The sequence below is a fragment of the Heterocephalus glaber genome, unplaced genomic scaffold (genome assembly GCF_053883595.1).
Source record: "Heterocephalus glaber isolate CG9 unplaced genomic scaffold, H.glaber_assembly_v1.0 deba00000621, whole genome shotgun sequence".
NCBI lineage: Eukaryota > Metazoa > Chordata > Mammalia > Rodentia > Bathyergidae > Heterocephalus > Heterocephalus glaber.
Genome location: NW_028258153.1, coordinates 8091481 through 8105413, shown reverse-complemented (window position 1 = coordinate 8105413; position 13933 = coordinate 8091481). Strand labels below are relative to the sequence as shown.

Genomic DNA, 13933 nt, shown 5'->3' with positions numbered 1-13933 from the left:
TTTAAATTTTTTGTGTGATCATTCAAAAACTCTGTCATATTGGCGTCTGGTTCTGATGACTGCTTTGCCTCTTCAGTCTTTTTTTGTCCTCTATCATGCCTTGTGATTTTTGCTGAAAGCCGATGTGATGTATTTGGTAAAAGAACTGAGGTAGATAGGTCTTTGTTTTTAATGAGGGCTTATGTTTATTTGGCTGGCAGTTAGGTTGTTTACTATTTTCTGTAGGTGTGATGGCAAAGGCTAAAATTTTCTCTAGCATCCTTGAATTTTGTCTCCTCTTTCATCTTTAAGTTTTCCTAGAGATTTCTCAAATGGAATTTTAGGCTTGTATCTCTTATAGCTAGAATCCCATTATTATCTAGGATTCCTATTATTGCTGTGGTAAAATGTAAGAAGAAGGGAAAGATCCTCCCATTCTCTGATTAGGTCCTGGTATTTCCATGAGTCAGAGTTGAATATTTCCCTTTCCTCTCATTGATTAGTTTCTAGTAAAACCCCTGTTGGCCAGGCGCTCATAACACAGTTTATCTAGAGGGCAGGTATCATTGAGAAAAGCAGAGAACTCTGGGCACATTTCAATATGACTGTTCCTTTCCTTTCATTCCTCCCAGAAGTGAGTTTTCTCTGGTATTTATAGTGAGAACCTGGAGAGGTGAGACAAGATTCAGGAGAGTGTGTGGTTTTGGGCCCCTCTGAAGTTTTAAGTCTCAAACAAGTCCACATCAGCCCTCAGCAATTCACCAATCACAATTCAAATGTTTCCTACAGATAATGGCCCCTGCTGTGGGCACCTGCCCCTTATAAGTGTGATTCTCTGTATCTGTCTGTCTTTCCAGAGTTTGTCCTGTGACTTCAGTTTTCTGAGACATTTAAGTTGTTTATGTTCAGTTCTGTCTTTTTCTTGTGAACTTAGGAGGAGAAATTCTAAGCTTTCTGTAAAAATTAAAGGTCTAAAGCTTCTTTTCTCTTATTTTAAACTTTAGAAATGCATTTTTCTAGAAAACTGAAGCTTTTCTTCTCACTTGTCATAGATTGTCTTGCACATGCCCTAGGGGTGAATACATCGTACCTCATACCTCAGAGATCACGGTTTCCAGTACAAATGAAAACAAAAAAAGATGCCCAGGTCTCATCCCACATCAGTCAAACTAGGATCTCAGGGAGAGGATTCTTAACATTTCAGCACCTCCCTTGGTAGTTCTAACATGTAGCTAGGTTGAAAGCCTCTTCCAGATCTAGATTCTAGAATATTTCCTTCTTGCTAACACCCTAGTGGTTCAATATTGGGCAACCTACAATTCCACAGGAAATTGTCAAAACAGAACAGTGATGGTAAACCTTTCAGAGAAGTGGCAAACTGCAACCCAAAACCCACTTATTTATCACAAAGTGCAAACACTGCAATTGAATCTGAATACTGAAGTTTTAGTTTAGATAAAACAGCTCATACATTAATACCTTTTAAAAAATTTTATTGGTACATTTTAGATATACATCATGTTAACATTCATCATAGGGAATTTGTACTTGTACCTGATATATCTTGCTTCTTTTTTCCCTCCCCTCCCTTCAAGCCCTCTTCCCTGCCTTATTCCCCTTCTTATTTACAAAAGCTTTGTTTTCAATTTTTCCTTCTATTGTTTTTTTTTCTGGTCCCTCCCTTCCTTTTCCACTCTCCAATCCCTGTCCCCCTTCCCATTTTAATGTTTTCTTTCAAATTCCCAATATCTATTACAAATTTACCCTTTTGTTTTCTCACACCAGAGAAACAATGTGGCATTTAAACATGTGTCTGATTTATTTAACTTCATGTGTCTGATTTATTTCACTTAAGAGTATGGTCTCAAGGTCTATCCATCTCTTTATTGCAGAGTATTATTCCATTGTATAGAAGAGAAACCCACATCTTCTTAATCTATTCATTGGTTGATGGGCATTTGGGCTGTTTCCAATATTTAGCTATTACAAACTGTAGCACTATATATATGGGTGTGCATATATCGCTGTGGTAAGCTTTTAATTCTTTTGGGAAGATACCAAGAAGGGGAACAGCTGGGTCAAATGAAACCTCTAGTTTTAGTTTTATGAGGAATCTCCACACTGATTTCCATAGTGGAGAAGGGTTCCTTTTCCCCCTCAGCCCCACCAACATTTGTTATTGTTTGGTTTCTTGATAATAGCCATTCTTTCTGGAGTGAGATGGAATCTTAGTGTTGTTTTAATTACCATCTCTCAAATGACCAGTGATGTTGAATATTTTTTAATATATTTATTTTTCATTTCTACTTCTTCATCTGTGAAGTGTCTATTCATTTCATATGCCCATTTTTGGATTGAATCTTTAAATTTGGCAGAACTGATTTTTAAATTTCTTTATATGTCTAGATAGTCCTTTGATGAAAAGCTGGCACAATTTTTTCCATACTGTGGGTTGTCTCTTCACTCTGTTGGTGGTTTCTTTTGCTGTGCAAAAACTTTTTAATAAAATGAAATTCCAGTTGGTGATTCTTTGTGATATTTCTTGTGTGACTGATTTTTTCCCCCATAAAGTCTTTACTTATACCTCTGTCTTCAAGAATTCTACCTATTCTATATTCCAGTATATTTAGTGTTTCTATTTTAATATTTAGATCTTTGATATATTTCAATTTTATTTTAGTGCATGGTGAAAGATATGAGTGTAGTTTTAATCTTTGGCATGTGGAAAGCCAGTTTCTCCAGCACCATTTATCAAAGAGGCTATCTTTCTTCCAATGAAGCTACTTGTCCCACTTGTCAAAGATAAGATGACTGTGTATGTTTGGAGTTGTTTCTGCATTGTCCAATCTGTTCCATTGATCCTCAGGTCTGGTTTATTTTAATTTTTTTCCACTGCCATTTTTTTAAATTAAATTCTTTTATTGGTATATTGTAGGTATACAACACAATTACATTTCTCATTGGGAATTGTACCTTTACATAATGCATCTTGGTTCTTATTTTTTCCTCATTCCTAGCCCTCCCTTCACCCCCTCCGCCCTTCCCTATTTACAAAGACTTTATTTCCATTTTTTCCATTTCTCATCATTTTTCCTTTCTCTTCTTTCCTTTCCCCTGCCCCTCCCACTATCCCTACCCCTTTGGACCTTTTCTTCCTATTTTACATTATCGATTATTCATTCTAATCATTGGTACATTTTAGGTATACAATATAATGGCATTCATCATTGGAAATTTGCACCTTTACATAGTCTCTCTTGGTTCTTATTTTTCACCCTTGCCCAGCCCTCCTTTCAACCCTCCATTCCTCCCTATTTACAAAGATTTTGTTCCTATTTTTCTATTTTCTCATATGAATCCCATTCCCTTCTATCCTTTCCCCTAGCCCTCCCACTTTCTTCCCCTTTGCCCCTTTTCTTCCTATTTCACATTACCTATTATACATTTTAGTCCTTATTTACACTCTGAAAGTGCTCTTAACCTGAAAGTTCTTTCAATGTCGGTCTTCTTTCCAGAGGGAAGTGATAGCTCCTTTGTACCCTTAGAAGTGGGGTGAGCTCATGTAAAGAAAGCTCTCCCGAGGAGTTTTCACTTGTAGTTTTCAGCAAGCTTTATTAGGGTGGGGTCTAGGGGATGAACTTTCTGATGTCTTAGTCAAATTTCTTTCGCTCACAGTGGAGACTTCTATTCATGTCTGTTTTCTAATAAAGGTTCTTTATACTTTTAAGATTCCCAGCTGACAGAGATTTAGAGTCTTAGTCATTAAAATAATAATTGCAAAGCAATGTGTAGCATGCAAGCCACCTTCTATAAACCTCATTTCATTTAGTCCTCACCACAGTACTGTAAAATAGGCATCATTTCCAGAACTTTGTAAGTGAAGGAATGAAAACTCAGAGAGGAACAGAAAGGAGAAATGATTTCAGGTCTGTATCATGAATGTGCTGTGATTTCCCTTGCACCATGGTGCCTGGCTTCCTAATTTTATGAACTCATTTCCTTCCTTTTTTTCCTGAGATAACCAGACTACTTGATTGTATACCTCTGAGGGCCTCTGAGGGGCTTAGCACTATTCCTGTCTTCAAATCAAAGAGTTAGTTAAAACTATTACTGGCCCATAAATCCAGCCACCTGATCATGGTGTGTCCTAGAAACATCTCACTATATATTGTGGGGACATGTGAACCAGCAGCACGATGCTTTACCATTCCTTAATTACCCACACAGTTGTTATTAATCAGCCCTACTCCTGGCTTTTCTTACTTAATGTGTATGTGTGGTTGTTTGCCTTAAAAGGAAGGTAGGTTTTCTGAAAAAGGAAAAAAAAAAGCCACACACAAAAGCAGAGTAAGAAAACTTAAGAATTTACTATGGACAAGTTTAATAGCTCAAATAAAAATAAGAATGTTGGATTTGAGAACAGTAGAAAATCTATAAAGGACTAGATAATGAATAACTACATTTACTAAAATAAATTAGAGTGCCTTTGTTTAGTGCTCTGCCTTTGTAAAAATATTTTACACATCATCCTCTTACAGTATACCCATTGTTATCTATTTTATTTCCATTTCTTTCCCTTGTTTGCTAGAACTGTTGAGGATTTCACTCCCCTGCTGTTTTAATGACAGGCTTGACATTCATTTTGCTTTGCTGCCTATGATGAGCGTAAAAGGTACGCTTTCCGCCTCTGCTCTCTACACAAATAGCCGATGTGATTTTACAACTAAGATGCTACACCATCTCTGGGAGTACTGTGGACTCAGGGAGGCCCTGGTAAGTTGGAATGTTGGACTGCCTCAGTTAATTTTTGCTGAACTTTCTTGGAAGAGCTGAGTGGGCCCTTTTTAAGCCTCCATCCCAACACATGGGATTTAAAAGACTTGGCCCTGTTGAAGTCTTACCCTCTGACCCTGAATCCATCAGTTTCCTTCTTTGCGCTCACTACATGAGGGCTTTGAGATGAGAGCTGAAACTGGAGGCCCGGCCTCTCTCTTCTCCTGTATGAGATGGCCAGACTCCAACTTTCCCTCAGCAATTTTGCCTCTCATATCTTTTCTTGGTCTTGCAAAGACTAAACACTTTTTCTTATTGTCCCCAACAGAGAAACTCAGAATTCATGACCAGTGGAACTCAAGACATCTTGAATGAGAATAATATGAATCACGGAAAGCTCCATGCACTGTAGGTTCGAATGTCACATGAAGGTTATCTGGAGGGCCAGAAACAATTTGTGTGTTTTGGCTGGTTGTAAAGAAAACTCAAATTTGGTAAAATGTTGTAATAGCCTCAGTGTTTAAAAATATAGGCTCTATACTTTAACTCTTTTAAGTAGAATTGGTATTGGAATATATGGCATTATAAAATTAGTATTGTTATTTGCAAAAATGTAGTATTTTGAGATGTGCAAAGATTCAAAACAAAAAAAATATGATACTTCAAATAAAAGGTAAGTGAATGAATCCATAGTCTTATCATGTTTAAGTACTTTATTGGTGTGAAGAATTGAAAGAGAACAGAGTACAAAGGAAAGTGCTAAGCTGTATGATTCAGGCTCTGTGGCTGCATCGCATGAGATAGATCCCTGGAGGATCTCCAGGCACCTGGTTACTCATCTGTAGAATGTGTCAAGCACCATAAGCCTCCCAGATTCATAAATCTAAGATCTAGGACTTCTTGGAAAAATTGAACAAAGTCTAGTAGTGGATTCCACAGCATCAGGTCCTCCCTGCTTTCCTCTTTCTTACCACATCTGGAAGGCAGCAGTATTGACTGCTAGGAACTGGCCTGGCCAAAAAAACCAGATTAGTTTTGTACCTAGAGTTCCTTTCTCATTCACCTGTGCCTGGCTGTCTTCATGCCTGGGTCCAGGACTTCTTCTCTAGCCTTAGAATGGGCCCTGTCACATCAGCCCCAGGTTGGCCGTGGGCCGTTGAAGCAGCTGCTGGCCAAGCGGCATAGCTCATGCCCTAAGCTGACACATGACAACTTCTATTAGGCTGAGGTCCTCCATGGGAACCCAATGGGCCCTACCAGCCATCTCCCTTCTGTTTCCCCATCTGTTGGCTCCAAGGGAGGTAGTGGCAAAGCTTAGGTTAAAGAGCACATTTGAAGCAAGACCATGGCAGAGACCTGGAGTGGTAGCACACTCCCTCTTTGTCAGATGCTGCCTGGCACCAGTGGAACCTGTCCCTTAGGAAGCAGTGGGGTGACTGAGGCTAGCCTGGCCCATGCTAAGGGTGTCCAGTCTGCCTTTCACCACCCCTGCCAGGAAGAGCGCCCATGTGGAAATCACATTTGGGGCTTGGGTTAAACATGATCAGGTATTTTGCAGAGGCAGTGCCAGAGGGTTCTTGGCATGTCCTTTGCACTTGTTTGAATGTTGTGACTTTTTATGTTTACTCTGATTTGTGTGTGTGTGTGTGTGTGTGTGTGTGTGTGTGTGTGTTTTGCAAGTCACTTCTTCCATCCTCCTGTAGGGCATTGCTCTACATCATCCACACCATTTGGGGGGAGGTGGGGCAGACTGGATAAGAATGGGGCTTGGAGACCAAGAGGGGCCAGGCCATGTGTTCTGCTGGTTAGTGCAATGGGCTGGCAAGGGGAAAGGCTACTGTGCTGGGACCTCTTCTCTCAGCCAGGGGTCCCACAGATTCCCAGACGCTACAGCTTGAAGGGAGGGGCCTGATAGGTGATGTGGTTCAACTCTTTTATTTTCTAAAGATGAAAAGGAGATCCAGAGAGAGAGAGAGAGAGAGAGTGTCTAGTGACAGACACAGCTAGTTGGTGGCAAGAGCTGAACAACCAAGAGCTGGGCTGTATGCATGTGGGTCCTTATCTGTCTACTCACTGTTGTGTCAAGCACTGCCATGGTCACACTGTTGATGTTCAAGAAGTGGCTGCCGACTCAATGAATCACACAATGGTTCATTCTCCACCATGAAAGACCTTAAGACCTCATATGTTTTGGGTGACTATAGGTCCCCATTTTTCCTGGTATGCCCTGATCCCTAACCCTAGCAGAAGGGTAACAGTGTATACAATAAGCCATGTGGTCTCATTACCTACAATCTTCTCACCTTTCTAGAATTCCTCTCCTGGAAATATAAAAATTCCTGGGCTAACAAGTTGTACCTGGGACTGCCAGCTCAGAGCCGTCTGGAAGGTTCTGATGAGTCCCTGCATGCAGGCAGTGGGAGACCTAGTGGATGTGTACATGTAGTAGATCAACCAGGACTGGATTCAGTGTGACAGGGTTTCAAAAGCCATTCTCTAGAATTTATTTTCCTTATCTGTAAAATGAAGAAACTGTGCTGGTTGATTTCTAAGGCCTGAGACAGCTTGAAAATCTGCATTCATGAGTTAATTTGAGTGGGCATCCTGCCCTTGCCATGTTTGCTTTTTCTTCGGTAGAACTTCACAGACAAGACTGCAGATGCCATCTGTCTCTTGCTCCTTCCTTTTGTTCCCACTCCATAGTCTCTAAGCACTGGGTTTGAAGAGCACTCAAGAACACCAGACAGGCTGGGCTGCCGTGTCCAGGGCTGAGAATTCCTTGCTCTTTGTACTTCTTGTTCCTCTATATGGGGAGCAAGACTTGGGGGCTCCAGGTAGATAGGGCATGAATGTTGGGGACAGATTGCTAACTTCACAGTAAAAGACTGTGGTCCTACCGTAGAAGGAAGTTTTCTAGTGGCTCTGCTGTAAAGGAAGGGTAACAAAGTGGTCCCTATCTCTTAGGGCCTCATACTGACTTGGGAGAACACTCTCCTTAGAGAGAACTTGTTGGCAAAGACATCTCACACATAAGGATGGATTTGCTTTTCCCAAAGGGAGAAGGAAACTCCTGGTGAATTTGTTGAGAGGTGTGGAATATCAAGAGTCCTCATCAAGAGTTTCTCACCAAGCTGAGAAAGTCAGACTGCCTGGGTCCAAGTCCTAGTTCAGCCACACTAGCTTTGCAACTTTCTGTAAGTTTCTTTCTTAATCTCCCTCATTATCATTTTTCTCTTTTGCAAAGAGCTATCCTCACAGGGCTATTTTGAGGATTAAAGGAAATAATTCTTAGGACAATCAGAATACAGGGCCCACAGGGCTGGATGCTTTGGAGTCATGATGAACACATCAGGCTTTTGGTACTTACAGTCCCTTGATATATTAAAAAGGGCCCACGGCTTTGACAGATGAAGCAGAAGCCCGCTCTGTGCACTTGAAGAGGCACTTTGTGCATCAGATCAGTGTATCAAGAGGAAAAATAATTTTGCAGCACTTTGGGGCAGCTGCTCTCATCAGTGAGTCACTAATTACTAGTGGGCACTGGGAAATCCCTTAGAAGGGGGAGCATGTATTTGAGCCTCAAGAAATCTTGGCCTTGGTGCTGGTCAGTTGGTCTCAGGTTCTTCTCCAAATGCCAGGGAGGAAAGATGTAGGGAGGTTGTAAGGGACCATCAAGTTCTAATTATTCTAATGTGTTTATGGCAGTGAATAAAATTCGTAGGTCTTTTATGAGCTTTGCCTTCCATGCTCACAGCTGTTCCTCCTCAGCCAGGCTATATGTGATCCAGAAAGAAGTTAGCATGAACCGAAGCTCCTTCTTCTCCCAGATCTAGGTGGGTCTTGGAGGGAGAGGGGAGGAGAGAAGTGAAAGGAGAGCTTGGGGGTGGGGGATCTTCCTTTTCCAGAACTTGGATCAACCTCAAGGGGTCCGACTGCCTTCTTCCCCAGGACACGGTCGGGGGGAGAAAGACTAGGGCTGAGACTGACCCACTCGCTGATTGAAGAGCTGAGTCCCAGCAACCGCTGGGATCCAAACGTTCTTACCCCTGATCTTTCCCCGATGATATCCATAGTCCTAAGGAAGTCTGTTTTCATAAAGCCCTCAGGAGGATAACTGACCAGACGTTGGGGTAAAGGAAGGCCCCCTGGTGGCCTTTGTTGATTCAACCCTTATAGAATTCTGACGAGGCTCTCTTTTACTGGTTAAAGCAAGGTTTGTTTTACTCAAAACTAATCAAAAGTATGGTGAAGCCAGGCTTAAGAGTGGGTCTTGGCTTAATGTGAAACAGACCTGGGATTGGTCTTGACTCTGATACATACTAGCTGTGTGGGCATGAGCCCAAATCCCCTCCTTTACACCATGGGGATAATGAGCTTCACAGAGGTCTGCTAGTAAGAGACAATGAGATCATGTGCTAAATGCTAGTAGCGTTAAATTTAATTTCGTATAGACTCCTTCTCCTCTCTTGTCTTAATTCCATGTCATATTCTGTTTCTTTACTATCATTTTTAATTTATGGTTCTTGGTTTTTTTTTAAAAAAAGCTCAATGGACAAGTCAATTAGAAAATGTGTCATGTGGAAAAGGGTGGTCAAACATCACCTCCTCATGTCTGATTTAGGCACCAGTGATCTGGCTTGTTAATGGGAAGTCATGTGTCACCCAGGTTCCTAGGGGGCAGGTGTTCCTTGTTCAAGTTGCATAAAAATTATTAGAGAGATAAGCCTGAAAAAGCTGTTCTCTGGTGCCAGCGACCTAAGGCACAGATAAAAAGTGACAAAGCTTCATTGGAACAGATAGAAAGTTAGACTCCAGGAAGACAAATTAAAGTATTACATGCATGTTATTGGTGTCCTCCTCAGGAGGGCTATTTCAGCAGGAGGTCTAAGGGTAGGGGCTAAGAAGGTTTCCCTATAAGGATGCAAGGATGGTTGACTCTCTATGAGCTTTTTTTTTTCATGACTGACTTTGTCATTCAGTCTCCAAGGGCACTGGGTTATGGCTCTTATTAACTGGGAAATCATCTTAATGCATTCACTTTGTAGACAAAATGGAAATCCTGGAGACATGAAAAGCATTGGCCTGAGCCTTATGCCCAGAAAGTAGGCTGCTAGAATGCACATCTTCTGATTTCCAAGCCAGTAGGTTGTTGAAGGAAGCCTCAAGATGGTTCCTGCTGACTCCCACCCCATATTACACCCTTGTGTGATCCACTTTGTGGGTCAAAATGTGACAACTTTGAGGGTCAGCTGAGCCTACTTTCAACCTGGTTCTAGTGAAGCAGAGTACAGCAGAAGCCATGAGATATCACTGCCAAGATTACATTGCAAAAAGACTGAGGCACCTTCTCTCTACCTCCCCAGGCATTTAATAAAGATGTTGATAGCCACAAGACTTGTTTCATCCATAAACTGGAACCTTGGGATGGGAGGAAAAAGTGGTACAAGACTGGACCCCACCTTTGCAGTGAAGATTGGTAGACTTAGGTATTCAGCAAGCAACAACCTTCTTTGTATCTGGGATCTACAGACATGAATATCCACTTGCACACAGATGACTTCAGTTTCCTCATTCCCACCAAAAGTACGTGACATTATCTCATTATATAAGCTGCCACATACAACTCTTGGTTCTTCCACTTTTTGCTCAGGTGCCAGAACTATCAAAATAGCCCAGTGTCACCCTGGCTGGATGAGAGAGAAAGGCAGGGGCTAGGTTTGCCAGCTGGGAGACCTGATGGTTACTCCTTTGGCTTTGTCCTCTCCCTGAATGACAAAGCACTAGCATCTGTGGGCTGTCCCAGAGGGCACTGGAAGCATCTGACCTTTTCATCCCTGGGAGTCTGTGGTCTTAAGGGAAGAATGACATAATAGCCCTCTGTTTTTAGTGGACGCTGCTGAGCTAAGCTGGGAGAGTTGGAAAAGCCCTGGGGTGAGCAAGAGTTCTCTGAAGGTCATCTTGCCCATTCCTATGCCTCTGGGAAGGGCAGCTAATTGGCAATTTAGTAGGTCAGAGATGCAATGAGAAGGTGAGTCTGACCCCCTTTTCATTTAGGATGTGCAGGAAGTTTCCACACTGTTGTCAGTTATCAATCTGTTATCTCTTGCTCTTTATGTTCAGTTTTTCCTGCTGCTCGTTTTATGCAACAGTTCCCTGTTTTCACCTCTGCTGAGGTACAGCTGATTCTCAGGAGTAAGACTTAACATCCATTAAGTAGTTGACTTTGGGCCCTGCCACATTCACACTTCTCTTGGGGGTTCTCTTCATCTTGAAGATTCTCCTTAACAACAGGGTTTACTTTATTGAAGCCTGGACAAGGCATGGATGGTGAGGGGATGGCCACAAACAAATACATTTCAGAATGAGCCACGCATGGCAGTGTGTGCCTTTAACCCCAGCATTCTGGTAGGCTGACTCAAGAGCATCGCAAGTTTAAAACTAGCATGGGCAATTTAGTGACTCAGCAAGAGTCTGTTTAAAAATTGAAAAATAAAAGAAGGCTAGGGAATCTAGCTCAGTGCAAAGACCTTGGGTTTAATTCCCAGTACTCAAGAGGGGCCGGGGGGTTGAAGGAGCTTTGTGGTGTGAGCATCCTTTGCTTTGGGCATCTTTCCATGCCACCTGAGGGTTGACACAGGATGACAGCATAAGCTCCGAGAGCACGAACAATCTAGGGGTGATCACACTAGTCAAGGCAGATCCAAGCCTAATACAAAAACTTTGGTTTTTCTGTCTCATGCTCTTTTCCAAAAATTTGTTTCATAGGCCTGAATCACTGAACAGGATATGACCACTTGCTTTTCTGGAGAGAAAAGAGAAAAAAACCCCCTCACCTCCTTCTCAAAATCTAAGAGTATAAAGCCCTTTAGGCTCATTAAACAGGCTGTTACAAGGTTCTTGAACTTCAAAAGCTCTTCCTGAATAACATTTTGATGACTTAAGTGTTAATGAATCAGAAACATATGGATAAAATTTCCCTGAAGATACACAGGGTTTCAGAATCCAGGAGAGTCACCCCACCTCCTTGGGCTCTGGGCCTGCATGCCAGGGACTCACTTCCCCTCTGCGGCTCGAGGATGGGACTGCTCACTGTCTGGCCACCCAGTGCGCTGTGGGTTTCTCCTGGAATTCTTCCTCATCTCCTGTGGTTTAGTGGCCAACTAGCTGGGGTGGGCCATGAGCAGAAAGCTCAACTACTGAGAGAGATGAATGAGGAAAGGAAGGGAGGCACAGGGAGGAGGCAGCTCAAGGCTCAGAAGATGGGCCATGTGCCTTGTGCAGGGAAGGACCACGATCATGGCTGTGTGCTGGCTTCAGGTTTGGAAAGCAGTTTGACAAGGTTTATTTCTTTCCAAGCAACATCAAATTCTCTTGATTCATGCTTACCGTTTTCCAGGCCACCAAGATTTTCTGGAGACTGCTCTATTAAGTCTTTGCAAGTGCTGGATCAGGAGATGCTAAAGTCACTAAGATGAGGCACCTATGTGCAGAAATCACACCTTGATGCCATCTGCCATAAAGGCCTCACCACAAGCTGAATCAGTGAGGCCTCCTGACTTTGAACTTGCAACTTTCCAAACTGTGAGCTAGAGAAACCTCTTTTCTTCTAAGAACCTAGCTTAGGAATTTCATTATTGTCATGAAAAATGGACTTCTGTAGGGTGCAAGATGTGCCAATTATGCTTGATTGTGTCAACTCGATTGGTTTGGGAAATAACCAGAAGATTAAAGGACATTTCTGGGTGTGTCGTGGAAATGAGACTTTTGGGTCTCTATCTTGTCCCTGGCTTTTCCTCTCTGGTGCTGTTCCCTGCTTTGCTCTTGGTTCCTGCGAACTAAGCAACTTTGCTTTGTCGTGCTCTTCCCCCATGACATTTCTGCCTCAGAGCCAACTGACCATAAACTTAAACACCTGAAACCATAAGCCAAATTAAACCTCTCCTCCTTTAAATTGTAGATGTCTGGTATTGTGTCTAAGCAAAGAGAAAACTGACTAACACAAAGGGTTTATTTACAATGTTACTCCAGAGAACATCGTAGGAAAGACGGAGAAAACAATAAGGAGGGAGGAGAGTCAGTAAAGGGTGTTTGCTAGTGAGCAGGTTTCCTGAGTGGGCTGAGTCCTTCTGGGGGTACTCTGAGGTGTGCCCACCCTGTGAGGAAACCAGGGAGTAGCAACTCTCACCCTTCCTGGCCTACTTCCTTTCTGGCCTACTCCTGGAGCACAGAATCCCTTTCCACATGCTCCATGAGGACCACATCATGCTGCGGAGCCCAGGAAAGCCTGGGACAGTGAGAGGATTGAGGATGGACACTGCTGGTGTACAGGCGGCCTTCGGGGAGGAATGAGAAGAGGTGCACTAGGCATAGACATTATCTCCTATGAAGGCCTCATACGACGACCCCCTCCCCTCCCTTGATGCTGGCCCACTTCTGCTTTAAGTCTTGGGTGCAAGAAGGAAGAGAGGAGCAAACTAAACCGTAAGTCCCCATATACATTTGTTTGTGGAAACCAGAGGATATAAATTTATCTTTGCATTGCTTGTCTGGATGTTGCTCAGAGTGGACAGGACTCTAAAGGTCCACTGCAAAAGAATGCTTTCAGCATTTCTGACCTGACACGGCCATCTGAAACCTTAGGGTGGGGGCTTTCTATGTTCCTCCCATACTTCCTGGGGTGGCTGGTCAGCTGCAGAGTCAGGCTGATGCTCTGAGATTCCTGGTACGGATGGGGGAGAGGAAAAACGTGTCACCAACCTATGACCTTCTTCCCTGCAATGGGATGAACACTGTTAGGCTAAAGATTGTAATTAGGTGTTCACAACAGACAGGAAAGAGCAGCAAAGGGACAGCCAGGGTAGAAGCTGGGAGATTTGATGGTCTCCTAGAGGCTTTCTTGGCTTCTCTGCCACATCTTGCTTTAAGGTCTTCACATCAACCTCTTCTTTATTCCTTAATATTGCATCATGCTCCACAATCTTAGGAAAAACAATAGCCCTTCAAGGCCACAGCCAGTCTTGTCCTGTCACAGGTGAAGGAAAGAGCAGTCTTTTGGCTCTGGGCCACTGGGACAGAGGATACAAAGGATCAGAGAAGGAGATACCCAGTAATGAGTTGGAGAAGAATCATGTTTGCTCATTTCCTCTCTTCTTCCCAAGTGATTCGTGACATTATCACTTCC

At 42.8% G+C, this 13933-nt stretch overlaps 1 protein-coding gene across 50 annotated transcripts in view; it reads left to right on the top strand.

Moving 5' to 3' along the window:
- LOC101715682 (uncharacterized) overlaps positions 1 to 13933 on the top strand; it is a 348006-nt gene that overhangs the window by 201467 nt on the left and 132606 nt on the right. For 34 of the 50 annotated variants that reach the window (XR_015449162.1, XR_015449159.1, XM_087206107.1 and 31 more), the window contains 3 exons: positions 4608 to 4752; positions 5081 to 5160; positions 10116 to 10335. Coding sequence is in view for 41 of the 50 variants with exons in the window: in XM_087206107.1 (XP_087062233.1) it covers positions 4608 to 4752; positions 5081 to 5160; positions 10116 to 10287 (397 nt within the window). In the remaining 9 variants the exon portion in view is untranslated. Of the gene's footprint in view, positions 1 to 4567; positions 4753 to 5080; positions 5161 to 10115; positions 10336 to 13933 lie in introns of all 50 variants that reach the window. The other 16 variants (XR_015449165.1, XR_015449164.1, XR_015449163.1 and 13 more) reach the window with 2 other exon arrangements.